The sequence below is a fragment of the Cynocephalus volans genome, chromosome 10 (genome assembly GCF_027409185.1).
Source record: "Cynocephalus volans isolate mCynVol1 chromosome 10, mCynVol1.pri, whole genome shotgun sequence".
In the NCBI taxonomy this organism is placed as follows: Eukaryota; Metazoa; Chordata; class Mammalia; order Dermoptera; family Cynocephalidae; genus Cynocephalus; species Cynocephalus volans.
This window is the reverse complement of record NC_084469.1, coordinates 102,982,593-103,000,910: the sequence shown is the minus strand read 5'-3', so window position 1 is coordinate 103,000,910 and position 18,318 is coordinate 102,982,593. Positions and strand designations below refer to the sequence as shown.

At 44.0% G+C, this 18,318-nt stretch overlaps 1 protein-coding gene across 3 annotated transcripts in view; it reads right to left on the bottom strand.

The window, feature by feature from the left end:
- Positions 1-6,527: 6,527 nt before the first annotated feature.
- Positions 6,528-18,318, bottom strand: part of PDE4A (phosphodiesterase 4A) — a 35,463-nt gene continuing 23,672 nt past the window's right edge. For 2 of the 3 annotated variants that reach the window (XM_063109098.1, XM_063109099.1), the window contains exon 15: positions 16,927-17,868. In XM_063109098.1, the coding sequence (XP_062965168.1) occupies positions 17,227-17,868 (642 nt within the window). In that variant the 3' untranslated portion in view covers positions 16,927-17,226. Of the gene's footprint in view, positions 6,893-9,229; positions 9,319-16,926; positions 17,869-18,318 lie in introns of those variants that run through there. The other variant, XM_063109100.1, reaches the window with a different exon arrangement.

Here is an 18,318-nt window from a genome sequence, read left to right as displayed (position 1 = left end):
AATTTTGATTAGATTGCATTAAAATTACCAAGTTGGGGAGAAATAATAATAGGTCTCTCTCTATATATGAACTTAGTATTACTATTTCTGCAGTTAGTAAAGTCTTCTTTGATGTTCTCAGGAAATCTTTAAAATTTCTCCCCTAAGGACTTGCATGTGGGTTTATTCGTGGGTTTATTCATGGGAGCGTCATGGATCTTGTCGCTATTATCAATGAGAGTTTTACTCCATGACCCTTTTAAATTGGTATTGCTATTATATAAGAAAGTTGTTGATACAGATACAAGGGTACTTCAAGAAGTTCATGGGAAAATAGAATTGAAAGATAATTAAATTTTTTTTTTTTTGGCTGGCCAGTACCAGAATCCAAACCCTTTACCTTGGTGTTATCAGCACCGTGCTCTAACCAGCCCCTTGAACTCTTTTTTTTTTTTTGAAGTATTTTCATATGCTGATCTTCCACTGGTCTCTTTGCTGAATTCCCTTATTATTTTTACTAGTCTAGGATTTTTCAGCAGATAGTCAAATCACCTGCAAATAACAATAGTGTAATGTCATCCTTTCTAGTTGTTATACCACTCATTGATTTTTCTTGTCTTATAGTATTAGCTATAAGATCTTCTGTACAATGTTGATTAGGGGCATAGTTAATCTTATTCCTCTCTATAAAGTGACAGTTTCTTATGATCTACCATTAAATCTGACATTAGCCAAAAGATTTTCTGTATAAGCTAAACCTTATGTTTTGCTGGAAGTGTTATCAAGTTCAGGAAGCTTCCTTCTATTCCCGGCTTGCTACGTGTTACTGTTGTTTTTAATCATAAATAGGTGTAGAATTTTTCTGATTTCTCTCACTCAGTAGGTGGGTCCCAAGACATTGCATTTTGGGGCTGGCTGGTTGGCTCAATTGGTTAGATCGTGATGCTGATAACACCAAGGTCAAAGGTTCGGATTCCTTTACTGGCCAGCCACTGAAAAAAAAAGTTTTAAGGAAAGACACTATAAATGCAAAAAGGTTCAGAGAGATAGAGACCTCAAATGTTCAGTGGATTTAGCAATTGGGAAGTAATCTTACCAAGAACTATTTTGGTAGAATTTTGAGGGTAAAGTAATAGATTCCTTTGATAAATATTTCTTGAGGGGCTCCTTAGAGTAAGCACTGTTGCCGAGTCGACAATACTAAAAGAAGTCAAGGAGGAGAACATTGCTTTTGAGACATTGGGGTGAGAAGAAGCAGAAAAAGATTGGATGATAGGCTAGAAAGGAACAAAGGGCTCAGAGAGGATTTGGGAATTTGCTTTTAAGATTTAGAAGACAAAACATGTTTATAAACTGAGGGGAAGTTCCAGCACAGAAAGAGGTATCAAAGATGTAGGTGAAAGAGAGTTTGGACTCATGGTGATGGTAAGCTAATAACTACCCTCTGTCAGTTAATTGGACAATGTCTAAAGTAACTTTCAGGTAACTTTCAGCTCTGTGAAGGAAACAGGATGACAGTGGACTTCATTTTGTGCAATACAACCTACCTGTGATTCAGCAAATATCTTTTCCCTTGGGAGTATACTCTGGTTTTAAAATATAAATGTTAGTGGTAATTTATATTGCAGAAGATAGGATTTAAGAAAAGAAGAATTAAAAACAAAACAAAATAAACTTTGAGCTAACAAACAGTAAAATGGTTAAGACCCTAGTCTTGAGACTCATCTCTGGCACTCAATTGGTGCAGATCTCCTGTGCCTCAGTTTCCTCATCTGTAAAATGGGAATAATAACAGTACCTAGCACCTGGTGCACAGTAAGAAAGCAATAAATGTAGTATTATCGACTAGGAAGGAGGTAAGTACTGGATACTGATTATCAAGGGTGTTAGAATGATCATGAAAGCAGAGGACTTTACCTGTGTTATGTAAAATTCCTCACTGCTTAAGGTGTTTCAAAAAGACAAAAATAAGTAAATACAGTAAGAATAAAGTCCTCACTGGCTCACTCTCATTTTTTTTTTTTTTTTTTTTTTTTTTGCGGCTGGCTAGTACAGGGATCCAAACCTGTGACTTTGGTATTAAGAGGCTGTACTCTAACCAACTGTACTAACTGACCAGCCCTTGCTAGCTCTTGTTACCTGTAAAGCACCAGTACTTACACCAACCCACCTGTCTGATCATAGGGTGGAGCCTCAGGGTTGAAACAGGCAGTTCGGTCTAAAAGGAGTATAGCACCGCCTGTGGGCCTCTGCGTGAAAAAAGGAACTATTTCCAGAGAAGGAAAGTTAGAAAAGGAACAAGATTTGACCAGCTCCAGAGTATAGCTATTCCTATTTTTAAAATAGGCTTTGTTCCTATTTTTTAAAATTAGCATTCTCCTTAGAGCTCAGCCTTATGACACCAAGGTCACAGGTTCGGATCCCTGTACCAGCCAGCTGCCAAAGAAACAAACAAAAAATTTTTTTGAAATTAGCATTCTTCGAAAATTCTGAGCAAGTGCTATTTTTCATAAATCAAATAAAACTGTAAATTTATTCAGGAAGTTCCCTATTTAAAGGACTGGCCCTCCTGCGAGCCCCAGCACCACATCCACAGCTCAGAGTTCTAACTTTGATTTCATTACGCCACATTTTAAGCAGGGAACCTCCAACACTGTTTTCAGACTACATGTCCCAGGATCCTCCGGGACTTAGTCAGCTGATCTGGACAACTCCGGTGGGGAAATGGAAACTGAGCAGCCTGACTGTAGCTGCCTCTTTGCCTTCCCTTGCTCTCAGCTTCAGGGCCAGGAAAGATTAATAATGTTAGCCAAGACTTGGCAGCTGGCCATACAGGGATCCAAACCCTTGACCTTGCTGTTACAAGACAGAGCTCTAACTTACTGAGCTAACCAGTTAGCCCTCAACTCTTTTTAAAAGTTTTAATGACATATTGTTGAAATACAATACAGTGCTTTTTTTTTTTTTTTTTTAAAGATGACCAGTAAGGGAATCTTAACCCTTGACTTGGTGTTGTCAGCACCACACTCAACCAGTGAGCTAACCGGCCATCCCTATACAGGGGTCCAAACCTGGGGCCTTGGTGTTATCAGCACCAAACTCTCCCGAGTGAGCCATGGGCCAGACCATAAAGTGCTAATTGTTAAATGTACAATTTTATAGGTCTTGGTATGACATGTGAAACCTTCACCACAATCAAAATAGTGAACACCCATTGCCCCAAGAAGTTTCAAAGTTTCCTTGTGCCCTTTTCACCCTCCTGCTCCTCCCCAACTCCCATCCCCAAGAAACCACTGAGCTATTTTCTATCACTATAGATTAGTTTGCATTTTTTAGAGTTTCCTATAAAAGGAATCTTATGATATGATGAGACACTACTCTGTCTTTATTTTGGAGCGAGGGGGTCTGGCTTCTTTTACTCAGCTTAATGATTTTGTGATTCAGCCATGTTGTGTATACCTGTATTTTGTATATTTTTATTGCTGAATTGCATTCCACTGTATGGAAGTAACCACTGTTTATTTATCCATTTACCTGTTGATGGACATTTGGGTTGTTTCCTGTTTTGGCCATTACAAATAGAGCTGCTGTGAAATTCTTGTACCTTGCTCTGTTCTTCACTTGATGACTCCGTATAAATCTTTTTTTTTTTTTTTTTTGGTGGCTGGCCAGTATAGGGAACCAAACCACATAAATCCTTTAGGTTTTCTGTTAAATGGTACATCTTCAGAGCCTTTCCTGATTCAGTCTTCCACCCCCTGTCTAAATGAGCCTCCTTCTTATTATTCCTCATAGTGCTTACCACAATATACAATATGTTCATTTTGCAGGCCTGTTTAGTGTTCAACTCCCCAGCTAAACTGTAAATTCCAAGAGCTCAATATATTAATCCATTTTCTGCTGCTCATAACAGAATACCTGAAACTGGGTAATTTCTAAGAAAATGAATTTTTTTTCTTACAGCTTTGGAGGCTGGGAAGTCCAAGGTCCAGGGGGCATGTCCAGTGAGGACCTTCTTGTTGGTGGGGACTCTGCAGAGAAGGGAGGCGGCAGAGAGTATCACATGGCAACAGGCCAAGAGCATGTCAAGAGCATGTTGCTCTCCTTATAAAGCCACTGGTGCTCCTCCTGTGATAACCCACTCATCCATTAACCTATGGTATTAGTCTGTTTCTGTTGCTTATAACAAAATACACAGAACTGGGTAATTTGTAAGAAAATGAAATTTATTGCTTACAGTTTTGGAGGCTAGGAAGTCCAAAGTCCAGGGAACACATCTGGTGAGGGTCTTGGTGGTGGTGACAGTGACTAAGGGGTCTCACATGGCAGAAAATGGCAGAGCAGAGAGATTCACCTCTCATGTGCTCTTCTTTGAAAGCCCTCAGAACCACACCCCTGACCACCATTGTTAATCCATTCACTATGGCACAGTCCTACAATCTAATGACGTCTTCAAGGCCCCCACCTTTTAATTACCGTAATAGGACCTCAATAGTTAAGAAATTAAGCTTCTAATATATGAACTTTGGGACACAATTCAATCAATCCACAGCACCCATTATTAACCCACGAGTGGATGAATCCATCCACAAGGACTGAGTCTCACGATCCAATCACCTCCCAAAGGCCCCGCCTGTCACCACTGCCACATTAGAGATGAAGCTTTCTCATGAGCTTCGTTGTTTTTTGTTTTCACGGCTGGCCAGTACAGGTATCTGAACCCTTGACTTGGCGTTATAACACTATGCTCCAACCAACTGAGCCAACTCCACATGAGCTTTGGAGGGGACAAACATTCAGACCACAGCAAAGCAGTGACCACATCTGTTTCATTCACCATCCCATGAAGACTTCCAGTAAATATTGGCTGAATCAACAGTACAAGATTACAATTAGATAGGAGGAATAAGTTCTGATGTTCTATTGCACAGCAGGGTGACTGTGGTTAACAGTTAAGTTTTATATATTGCATAACAGCTAGAGGGGAGGCTTTTGAATATTTTTGCCACAAAGAAATGAGAAATGCATGAGGTAATTGATAGATTAACTACCCTGACCTAATTATTATTCAACGTATATATGTATCAAAACATCAGATTGTGGGCTGGTGGGGGGAGGCGAGGGCTTTCACCACACCCCCCTGACATCTGCACCCAGCCCAGCAATGACCAAGCAACTGCTGGAAGCCCCCAGGTCTCCCCTGTGGGAATGTGGGAGGTGCCACAGGCCTCAATCCCGCCCCTCCTCCTCCTCCTCCTCCTTCCATCCCATTTCCTTCCCCTTTCCCCTCTCCCCCTCCCTCCCAACTGCTCCACAACAGCATCCTAGAATGTAAAAAAAAAATATTAATAAAATTACATTTTCTTTAAAAATAAATAATAAATAAAATTTTAAAAAGGCAGCACAGCATAAAACAACTATGTGATAGCAAAAAAGAAAAAAGGATTGTGGGCTGGCCAGGTACCTCAGTTGGTTAGAGAGTGCTGCAGCTGTCAGCACCAACGTCCAGGGTTCAATCCCTGTACAGGCAAGCTGCCAAAAACCAAAATAAAACAAAACGTAAGATTTTACCCCATAAGTATGTACAATGACAATGTGTAAATTAAAAAAAAAAAAAAAAAAGCTAAAATCAATCAATCAGTCAATCAATATTGGCTGATATATGTTATGTGAATTTCATCTCGATAATTTTTTTAAAAAGTACATCTACTGGCCAGCTGCCAAACCCCCTCCCCCCCAAAAAAACCAGTACATCAGTGTGGGGATGTCTAAAAAAAAAAATTAATATTGGCTGACTGAACAAAATCATCCAAGATTTGGGTTTTTTGCTTTAATTGAGTAGGTATAAAAATTTTTAAATGCTTGTAGTTAACTGGAATATTCTTTCTTTATTCTAGTTTAATATGAAATTTGCTGTTACTTCTCCATATCCTCCCCATGGAAAACACCTGAAGAGCCGGCCCGTGGCTCACCTGGGAGAGCGTGGCGCTGACAACACCAAGTCAAGGGTTGAGATCCCCTTACCGGTCAACTTTAAAATAAAATAAAATTAAAAAAAAAGAAAACACCTGAAAAAAATAAAAACAATATTTTTCCCCCTCTACAAGAGCTGACCTCTTTCTTTTCGCATGTAAAATTGGTCAGCTTCATCTCACTCCTAGTTAATCATTCTTTCATTCATTTTCACACCCACGAATATAGAGCAATCTTTTAAAATGATGGAATCACTTTGAACCCTACTTTACTGGGATCCAGAGCTATTCTGATTTCATATCTTACTCAGGGGCAGGGGTAACAAATACTTCACCGCCTACCACGTGTAGATACAATTGGGAGCAGAACATGGTTTCTGCCATCCTGGAGCTTACAGTCTACTAGGAGAGACAGATATTTGCAGGATTATTCATTAATGTACAACCAGAAACCCTGACAAGTGCTTTAGGAAAAAGTAGCTTGCAGAAGTCCGAAAGAAAGTATTTGTTGGCCTTGTATTTATAATTTATTTTTCTATTCTTTTAAAAATCTTTTAATTTCTCTTTTGGGTTTTTTTATTTTTTTAGCTTTATTGACAATTAAAAATTGTACATATAGGCCCGAGGCATGGAGGCCGGACCCCCCTCCCACAACCAGGCACACTGCCAGTGCCAAGGAGCATGCCAAAAACATCACCTCCATGTGGATGGCCCACCACAGTAACCATGTCTGCTGTGTTAGTGGCTAGATGTCACAACCACCACGCAGATGGTCTGCCAGCCACTGGAGTGCATTGACACAAGGAGAGTCACCAGCAGAGACCAAAGAAAAGAAGAGGATGTCTCTCTCCACAAAGCCCATTCCAGAGTGACAGAAGAAGCATCTGCTCTATGATAATATTGGGGAACCTGAACACATCTCTCAGCATTTCACAGATCATCTAGGCAACAAATCGACAGAGTAACCATTACTCTTTCAGAAGGAGAGAAGAAATCTAGGATTATCACTGGTGGGAGAGGGGAGGGACAGGGAGATAGGGAGAGATTGGAGAAGAGGCATAAAGAATAAGTACAATTTGTAACAATACATATACTAGTAATGTTGATTTGATCAACACAGGTCAACATTGAACCCCCAAAATATGTATAACCAATTATGATTCAATAAAAATAAAAAATAAAAAATAATTAAAAAAAACTTTTAAAGGGGCCAGCCCGTGGCTCACTCAGGAGAGTGCGGTGCTGATAACACCAAGGCCACGGGTTCGGATCCCATATAGGGATGGCCGGTTAGCTCACTAGGTGAACGTGGTGCTGATAACACCAAGTCAAGGGTTAAGATCCCCTTACTGGTCATATTTTAAAAAAAAAAAAATTGTACATATAGGGCTGGGCAGTTAGCTCAGCTGGGTAGAGCACAGTGTTACAACAGCAAGGTCAAAGGTTTGGATTCCCATACTGGCCAGCCGTCCAAAAAAAATGGAGCTTCTGAGTTGGTGAACACATTGAGGTGCTGTGAGCCCATTAAAGCCCCCTACACTTGCCCCCATACCTTGCCCTGTCTCTTCCGAACCCTTGACCTTGGTGTTACCAAATGAGCTCTAACCAAATGAGCAACTGGCCAGCCCTCCATCTCTTCCATTTGGCTGTTCCTGAGTTGTCTCCTTTATAATAAACCTGTAAACTTAACTGGGAAAAGAGGCCGTTATCCAATTCTGTTGACATATGTGGGTACTTGGTGGAAGCGAAAGTTTGGGACTGCAGGGTTAGCTCAGTTGGTTAGAGCACGGTGTTATAACACCAAGGTCAAGGGTTTGCATCCCCATACTGGCCAGTTACTAAAAAAAAAAAAAAAAAAAAAAAAAAAAAGAATGTGGCAGAAGGGAGACTGTGCTATTTATTAGGCCTTAATAAATACAGCTTCCAGTTCTTCCCTCTTAGGATGGGTCTGTCAACCTGTGAAGAAGCCTGCTCTAGCCTACTGGAGGATGACAGGCCACATGGAGAGAGGCCCAGCCATCAGCCAATACCAACCAGCAGAAATGTGAGTGAAGCCACCCAGGACCAATAAGCCCCATCTGACCTCCTTAGTGACTAAGAATGCATGAGTGAGCCCAGCTAACAGGACATGGAGTAGACAACTAATCATCTGAGCCTAACATAAATTGCCAACCCACAGTATCAAAAGCAAATATATTTAAATTGTTTTAAGCCACTAAAAAATTTATTTATTTTTATTTTTATTTATTTATTTATTTTTATTCCTGTATAAAGATGACTGGTAATGGGATCTCAACCCTTGGCTTGGTGTTGTCAGCACCACGCTCAGCCAGTGAGCCAACCGGCCATCCCTATACAGGATTCGAACCCGTGGCCTTGGTGTTATCAGCACCGCACTCTCCCGAGTGAGCCACGGGCTGGCCCCCAAAATTTATATATAGGATGTCCTGTTAGCTCAATTGGTTAGAGCAGTGTTATAACACCAAGGTTAAGGGTTTGGATCTCCCCACCAGCCAGCTGCCAAACATATATATTATATATATTAAAGTGTACAACTTGATGATTTGGTATACATATGCATTGTAAAATATTCACAATTAAGCTAACATTTCCATCACCTCATGTAGTTACCATTTTTTCTTTCTTTTTTATTATTTTGGTAAGAACACTTAAAGATCTACCCTCTTCGCAAATTTCTTTTCTTTTCTTTTTTTTTGGTAATAAGATTTAATTTTCCAGCAGTTTGCATGAAATTTTCCCTGCATACACTAATACACTATAAAGGTAATAATGATTGAATCATATACTTAAGCCCCAATATTTTACATTAGTGAGACTGAAATTATAGGTAAGTTTCTTTAACAAGTATAACACATTTTTTTTTTTTTTTTAAAGATGACTGGTAAGGGGATCTTAACCCTTGACTTGGTGTTGTCAGCATCACGCTCTCCCAAGTGAGCCATGGTCCGGCCTGTATAACACTATTTCTAAATAATTGTTTTTGTAGGGTTTAAGAAAAACAATCATATGTAGAAACAATCCAGTAAGGTGTATTGTAATCATTATGATTATGAATGTCTTAGTACTGCCATTATCATGACAGTTTTGTAAAAACTTTAAAAATCCAGTTTCTCAAAAATATAAAAAGTATCTTCAGAAACCTGATTTGGGTGTACATTTCAAGTATACTATATTCACATTTGTATTAATCTGTTTCTATTGCTTATAACAAAATGTGAAACTGGGTAATTTATAAAGAAACAATATTTATTGCTTACAGTTTCAGAGGTTGAGAAGTCCACAGTCCAGGGAACACACCTGGTGATATGACTCTACAGCAATGCAGGATGTCACATGGCAAGAATGGCTGAGCAGAGAGAGAGAGAGAGAGAGAGACTCTCACATGCTCCCCTTTTAAAGCCCTCAGAACCACACCCATAAACCACAGCGTGGTCCTTACAGTCTAATCAGTTCTTCAGGGTCCCACCTTTCAATTATCATGATTGGGTTTCCCACCCTCAACAGTTACAGTGGCGATTAAGTTTTAATGGCTTTGGGGGTTCATTCAACCCACTGCAACACTGTTGTACAGGAGATCCCTAGAGCTTGTTCCTCTTGCATAACTGAAACTTTGCACCCTTTGACCAACATCTCCCCATCTCCCCTTCCCCCATGTTTCTTCTATTCTTTTTTTTTTGGTGGCTGGCTGATAAGGGGATCTGAGCCCTTGTTATCAGCACCATGCTCTAACCAAGTGAGCTAACGAGCCAACCCGATGCTTCTATTCTTATTCTTTTTTTCTTTTTTTTAAGGCTTTGCTCTAACCAGCTGAGCCAACCGGCCAGCCCATGCTCTTATTCTGTCTGGCTCACCATTTTATTTCCACACCTACATACAACACTGGCTCACAATAGGAGCTTCACACATGTTTGAACAATGAGTAGCCAAATTCTCGGTCACAATGGTGGTTCAATAAACACATGTAGGATTGAATGGGATTGGTCGGGTCTTCCAGATGTTTCTCCAAGGGTGTGGATTTTGTCAGCCCTATGGAAGGGTAGGCCTACTCAGCCTGTTAGGATTTCAGTTCAGCATAAGGAAGCCCTTTCGATCTCCCCCTGACGTTACTATCAGATCTCTTGGAACTTCGTGGAACAAAGTCATACCCGTCCCAGTTGACAGCCCTGCACTTATTCAATCACTTAATAACTGCTGACGATGTCAAGAACTGTGAAAAGCACTTGATCAATATTTTAAGGCAGCTTTAGATCCTTCTTGTGGCTATTTTAGGAGAAACAGCCCCAGTTCCTTAAAAGATTTTTCATGTGACATGTGACATGGTGAGTTCCTTTATCACCCAGTTTCAAATCCCCCCACCCTTCAAAAAGGGTGGGCTGAGTCTTGCCTTCCCAATCTCCCCAACTGGGGGGGCCCGCCTCAAATTGGGGGGACAATGCCAGGCCCCTCTCAGGAAGGAGGAACAATGCTCGGGAGCCTTGAGGAAGGGGAGCGACTCTGGGGTCCTCTTACGAAGGGACAATATGGGGTCCGCCCAGGAAGAGGGGATGACGCCCAGGTCTCCTGCAGAAAGAAAGCACAATGGTGGGGCCCCATCAGGAAAGGGAACTGACACCAGGGTCCCCTCAGGAAGGACAGATGACTCCAGGATCCCCTTAAGGAAGTGGGAACCGCTCTGGTCACTCTCAGGAAAAAGGGATGATGCCAGGTGTCCCCTCAGGAAGCGGGGAATGACGCCAGGGTCCCCTCACCCACCTCGGGGGCCTTGGCACCAGCTGCGACCCGAGCGCCATAGGCTGTGCAACGCCTCGGCTCCCTCAGCCCTGGGGTTCGAAAGGCAAAGCGGCCGCGCCCCTCATTGGCTGTTTTCTCGGCCAATGACGACTACGGCAGCCAATCGTAGAGCGTAAAAAACTCCCGCGCGTCCACGCCACGCCTCCCACCCGTTCTGTGCGTGCGCCGCTTCCTGATCCTGCTGTAACCCCCTGGTCCCACTCTAGGGGGCGCTCGAGGACTCGCGCTCGCAGCCCTCCCTCCTTCGGGGCTTATTGATGCCTACGACCCATTTTATAATCATAATCAATTGATAGGGCTGTTGTGAGAATAATACGATAATTTACGAAAAACAAACAGTGCCTGGCACATAGTAACGGCCCGGTGAACCTGAGCTATTTTTATTTGCATTTTACAGTGAAGGAAACTGAGGCACAGAGCAGGTACATAACCTGCTCTAACCCAGCTATTATTTTGGCAGAGGTGGAACCAGAAGCCAGGAAAGCTGAATCTAGAGTCCCTGTGCTGATTTACCACCCTTTTGTGCCTCTCAGATAATAACAGATGTTTTTTCTTTCCCGGTTATGCGAGTAAACTAACTTTCCCTCTGATTATAAAAATAATATGCTCGTTGCAAAGAATTCAGAAAATATCGAAGACTACAGGATAGAAAACAGATCTCTTCTAATCACACCAGTTGAAACACTGTTAATATTTTGATGAACAATCTTTTCTATGCACATATTTTTTAGTAGGGTCATATAATGCAGAACGTTTTGAAACTTGCTCTTCTTGCTGCGAACATCTCATTGTTACAGTAAATATAGATCCACCTCATTGTTTTTAAAGTCTGTGTATTATCCCACCACACAGGTAGAGCGTAATTTAATGACTCCCTAATGTTGGACATATGGATTCCTAATAATTCTTCTATTCTGACGAATACAGTATGGGCATTTTTTACTTTACGTATTTGCACATTTGTATCTTTAAGCATTCATCCAATTGTTTCTTTAGGATAAATAGTTTTCAAACCACGATGGCTGGGTCAAAATGCATGCATGGTTGTTATTTTTTTGATAAATGTTGTCAAACCACTCTTGGAAAGTTGTATGTGCCAAGTTCCACCAACACTAATGAGCTGTGAAAGTGCGTTGCCTATCCCAAAGATGGCCCATGTTTTTATTATTCACTAACAGGTGAAATTGGAGGAGTTTCTTATTTTAATTTGTACTTCCTTATATTTTTATGCTGTTAAAGAGGGGGAAATATTACCCATATCTCCCAGTTTTATGCACATGACATAATAATAATATAAAAGAATCTGGGCAGCTGTCATTGTTGAACAGGCGTTAGTCGAAGTAAAATCCGTATCTTATTTCCCTGAATTTTCCCCACACCGTGAGATCACATCCCAGGCCTCAGTTTCCTCATCTGCAAAAGGGAGCCCCTGATAGTACATATCTCAAGTACAGCTGGAGGGTCAATGAGATAATCCACCTAAAAAGTTTAGCACAGGGCAGGGCCCTCAAAAGGCTGGGAGAGGTGGGGCCATTTGCCCAAGACCACACAGCCTGCAAATGGCTGATGTCAGCTGCAGAGAATGAACTGACTCCAACCCTTCCCCAGGTCCCCCTGGCCTGTTCAGATTACCAGGCCTTGCTGCTGTGCCCCAGTGTCCATGGTCACCTTTGCCTGAGGAAAGATGAACTCCCTATCCCGGGGAATTTTAAAGAGTCAGCTGGCAGTCACATGCCACCCTCCCCCTTTGACACACATTCTGCCTGTCACCTCATCCCAATACAACAGGTGTTTGGGACATCATATTTACTCTTCTACACTTGGGTAAATTGAGTCCCAGAGCTAGAAGCCTCCCCCAGGGCCACCCACTATCCCCTGCAGCCTGGGATTGGTATATCGTCTCCTGACCCTCAGCCCAATGCCCTTTCCCTGACTCTGCCTCCCTTTGAAACACCCTCGGGACAATGTCTGTGTCTCCTCTTTGCTTCTTGCACAAAGTTCAGATTCCCTGAAAACTTCTACCTAGTTTCCAGCTTTGCTTCTCCCCTCTGGGTCCAATCTGGCCCTCACTCCTCTGAGCTACGATATCTACATTTTTTTTTTTTTTTTTGTAGCTGGCCGGGACAGGGATCTAACACCCTTGGTGTTACAAGGGTGCACTTGAACCGACTGAACTAGCCAGCCTCCTGCCCCCCTCGATATTTACCCCCGATAATCCTTACAGCTACTGTGAAGCAGGCGAACTCTATACAGATTAAATGCTTTACGTGAACTCTGGCTTCAGTTCCAAAACAGCACAGTCTGACACAGTAGCCCCTGGCTAACTGTGGCTACTTCACATAAAGGAAAATTAAAACTCCATTCCCTCAGTTGCATGGCCAGCGGCTACCTTGTTAGATAGCACAGATGTAGAATATTCCCATCATCAGGGCTGACCGGTTAGCTCAGCTGGTTAGAGTGCAGCCTTGTAACACCAAGGTCATGGGTGTAGTCTCCATATCGGCCAGCTGGCCAGCCGCTAGAAAAAAAAGAATATTCCCATCATCGTAGAAAGTTTTACTGGACAGCCTCGCCCTAGAGCAAGGCTGTAGGTCTGGGACTGTTGTTATCCTCATTTCATAGGATAAAAAACTGTTTATCGCAGCACTCTTTACAATAGCCAAGAGTTGGAACCAGCCCGAATGCCCATCATCAGATGAGTGGATACGGAAAATGTGGTACATCTACACAATGGAATACTACTCAGCTATAAAAACGAATGAAATACTGCCATTTGCAACAACATGGATGGACCTTGAGAGAATTATATTAAGTGAAACAAGTCAGGCACAGAAAGAGAAATACCACATGTTCTCACTTATTGGTGGGAGCTAAAAATTAATATATAAATTCACACACACACACACACACACACACACAAAAAAACCGGGGGGGGGGGGAAGAAGATATAACAACCACAATTATTTGAAGTTGATACGACAAGCAAACAGAAAGGACATTGTTGGGGGGGAGGGGGGGAGGGAGAAGGGAGGGAGGTCTTGGTGATGGGGAGCAATAATCAGCTACAATGTATATCGACAAAATAAAATTAAAAAAAAAAAACAAAAAAACTGAAGCTCAGCGAGATCACCCCCAAGGTCACCTAGCTAGAGCTGGGGTACAGACCCAGGGTCCCTGGTGATTAGGGACAAATGGCAGAATGGGTGGGTCACCTTTCCTTAGGCCCAGCCGAGATGCCCTCATTTCGTTTCAGAACACCCATGTGTCATGATTATATACATCTAGTGATCCTATTATGCCTAATCACTTAAGCACTGTGTATGTACGTGTGGACAGTCGTCCCTCAGTAACCATGGGGATTGATCCCAGGACCCCCCACGGATACAAAAATCCAAGGATGGTCAAGTCTCTCATATAAAATGCTGTAGTATTAGCTTATAACGTACACACATCCTCCCGTATACTTTACATCATCTCTAGATTACTTATAATGCCTAGTACTATGTAAATGCTATGTAACTAGTGGTTATACTGTATAATTTTTTATCATTGTATTGGTTTTATTTTTATGTTTTCAAATATTTTCCATCTAGGGTTGGTTGAATCTGTGGATGTGGAACTGGCAGATTCAGAGGGGTGACTGCATCTCGTTTTATTAAACCCCAGAGGCAGCCAGCATTCTAATCAGAAAATCCACATCACAAACATATCCACTACCCCTATCCTTATACACACCCAGAAGTCTTGCTCATTAGCATAATGAATGTCAGAAACCTTTTATTGGTGAAACCAAGGGCTTGTTAATTAGCCTAATAAACATTGGAAAATGGGCTCCCATGGGTGAAATTAACAGTATTCAAATACATGGATTGGTTAAAATATCTGAGATTCACTTGCATGAACAGGTTAGAAAAACATAATTTCAATCCCGAATCATCTGTGTCCAGCCATTAATTTGGAAAATCCAGCTTGCCTGATTGATATCCGTAAAGCTTATAGGCTGGAAATGACACAAAATCCTGTCTTTTTAAAATGTAATATGAAGGTTGCCATACCAAAATGGATTGAACGGTGGAAATTCACGGAACTTACAGATATACATTATTTTGTGCCTGTTAATGTCTGCTCAGCAGAATTTGGCTGAGATCTTTTATTATAACCTGGTAGCCAGATGGTAGAGGCATCGTCCATCAGGCCCCCTTGAGTTTTCCAGAACTAACTGCTAAGTACCAGAAGAACCCAAGAGTTGTGTCAGATGCGCTCTAAGTGGGAGAAGCAAGGCTTACCTGTGTCTGTTGACCTTGAAAGACTGTGTAGTCTTGAACTTCCATTTTTATAACCTAGAGCCCATGTGCCAGGGCCTGGTCCAGGCTGGGAGTCTAATTCCATCTACAAACAACCTCCCGCCCCCACTTACCCCACCCAGGCAGACAGTGCAGGAGTCACCTTAATAAACAAGATGGAGAATAGAGCCACATCAGCCAGGAACATCGGTGAAAGCCTCGGTTTAATTAGAGACAAGATCGAAGGATTGTTTATCGATCAACGCACCGATTGATTGATCATCAAAGTGGACAACACGCAAGGAGCTCACGGGGGTCCTGCACCCACCCTGGGGAGAGGAACCCTGATTGGGGGTCGGGGGGCACCTCACCAGTCACCCCCAGCTCTGGGGAAGGGGAAGGGGGCAGGCTCTGCCCAGCCTGTGCCCCCATCGATGACACGACTTCTCGTAAAACAACCATGGTGAGTCTACACTTTCCTGGGGCTATGGTACAGTTTGTATAATACAGCAGGAATGGAGACTCTCCCTCTGGGAGACCCCCCTCCCCACCTTCCCGACTAGATCAGCCAGGGAAGGGCAAGTTTATTTTCCCTTTTTCTGCCTCTGTAGAATAATTTACAAACCAACCTTACATACAATATGTACAAAAAAAAAAAAAAGTAGCTAAGAAAGAAAAAGAATGAAAGAAAAGAAAAAAAAGAAAGAAAAGGCCCACTCTGGTCACCGGCCGGGACAGAAACGACTTTCACTACAAAAATGAACCCTGTATAGCATCGTGGGGGTGGGAGGGAGTGTTACTCCCCACCGGGGTGAACAGACAGATGGAAGGCTGTGGGGGGGACTGGGGGCTACAGTACCGTGTGCTCAGAATTGGGGGAGAGGGAGCCCAGGATGGAGGTTACTGAATGAAACAGGCCCAGCCCAGCCCAGCTGCAGAACCAGGCTGAGGGGCGTAAGGAGTGGGGATAAAGGGAATCTTTCCTTCCAACAGTCCCCCATGGCTTGGAGAAAAATGGCCTTGCATCTGTCTGTCATATTGCTCAGGGACTAGCTTGGGGGAGAGGGAGAGACTTAACAAGGTAGGGACACGGAGAAATTACTTTGGTGCCAGGGTGGGAAAAGCTGCCCAGGATGAGGGACGAAGGTGTACACCGTTATTGCTTCCTCCTAGGGCAAAGGGCTGGGAGCCACAGGCAGAGTCTGGAAGGGGGTCAGGAGGACGCTGGGGGTGAGGGGGTGCCCAGGATGGGAGCTCTGAGCCTGGCCCCTCCACAACCAAGGTGCAGGTGGGAGCCACTGCGATCCCCTGTCCTATGGCCATGGGAATCATTAAGGCAGAAACAAGAGGAGAAGCAGCTGAAAGAAGTGTGGGGGGGTCGGGGTGTGCAGATCAGAGCCCTCCCCCCACACAGGGAAAATTCAAAGTGAGCTCAAAGGGGAAGAGGCAAGGGATGGGAAGCGGAGGGGGGTCAGGCCCTCCTCACATCTCAGCTCCAAGGCTGGTGGTGTGAATGTCCTTGGATACCACCCCCTGCATCCTAAAGTGAACAGCTCCTCCTGGCTCCCTGAGCCCCTAGTCAGGATGGCTGGAGTTGTGCAAAATGAGGTGGAAGACTTTTGGGGGGTGCAGAAAGGCAGAGAGGGGCTGGAGCTGGGGCCTCCTGCAGTAACCATGCCCAGCCCCAACCAGAATGGCTATTCCTGGCTGCATTCTGGAGACCCTCCAAAATTCAGAAGCCCAGAAGGAGACCCCATGCCTGCTTGGGCCCAGGTGAAGAGGTGGAAAAGGCTGGAAGACTGAGCCTGGAATTAGTGGGGGTGGTGGGGAAGAGGGGTCTGGAGGTGGAAAATGGGAACCAGGAACGGGAGCATCTACAGTTGCTGTGTTTCATCTTTTTTTTTTTTTTTTCTTTTTTCTAAAAACGTTACAATTAAAATTCAAAAAATAAAATCCCTTCTGGGACCTCAGCCCCTCATTTCCCAGCCCCCACCTCCAAAAAAAGGCCCCATGGGTGGGGGCAGGGGGAAAGGGGAAAAAAAGAAAAGAGAAAAAACCCCACTTTTCTGTTTTCTTTTTTCTCAGGAGGGCCAAGAGTCTTTGAGGCAGCAGAGGAGGTGGGCTGGGGCGGATGGTGGGGGAGGGGAGCGGGGAGGGTGATGGGATGACGGGGCTGGGGCTCAGGTGGGGTCTCCGCCTGACCCCCACCCACCAGAACCCGGGAGGGCCAGTGGGTCCTCCCCTGACGTCCCTGTGCAGGCGCAGCAAGCCCTCTTGGCAGCCTGATGCTGTCTGTGGGCCCCCACCTCCGCCGCCGTGGAGGGGAGGCCCAGGAGGCCCGGGGCCTCTTCTGGAATGGATGGGGTCCTCAAGGCAGGCAGATAGGGGCTTTCAGGAGACAGGGCAGGGGGGCTGCTGCAGCTTACGGCATCCATGGACTCCTCTTGGGACGTGGACTCATCCTCGCCTTTGACCTTGAACGGTGCCTCAGCTAGGCATGGCTCCTGGGCCCTGGCCTCCTTGGCCGTGGACAGTCCTCGCACTTTCCATACATCCTGGGCCATGCATGGTATCTGGGCTGTGGACACCTCCTCCTCCTCTTCTTCCTCCAGCGTCAGCTCAAACTGGAACTTATCAGGTGGGGGTGGGTGGCCTGCCCCCCCTGGCTCCTCCTCTGGTGGTGGCGATGGGCTCTGGCGAATGGCACTGTAGTACCAGTCCCGGTTGTCTTCCAACGTGTCCAGGATCTCCTGTGCATCCGGGTGGACGAGGTCCGCCCACGTCTCCCACAACGGGTGCACAATGTAGTCGATAAAACCCACCTGGGGGATGAAGAAGACGGTATAAATAGGTGGCCTATGGGGGTGATGGCACCACCACATTGAGGCTTCATATAAAATGAAAAACACGCTTATACCATTTGACCAACAGTTTTGCTTCTCCAGATTCACCCCGGAAAGACTCTTGCACAGCAAGAAAAAAAAAATCACATTTCAGATATAAACTAAACAAAAACTAGAAACACTTCTACATACACATCAATTGGGGATTCGTTTTCAAAACTTGTGGTACATCATACATATTCATTATGGCACTGTTTTTTTTTAAAGATAACCAGTAAGGGGATCTTAACCCTTGACTTGGTGTTGTCAGCACCACACTCTCCCAAGTGAGCTAACCAGCCATCCCTATATAGGGATCCGAACCCGTGGCCTTGGTGTTACCAACACCACACTCTCCCCAGTGAGCCACGGGCCGGCTCCTCATTGTGG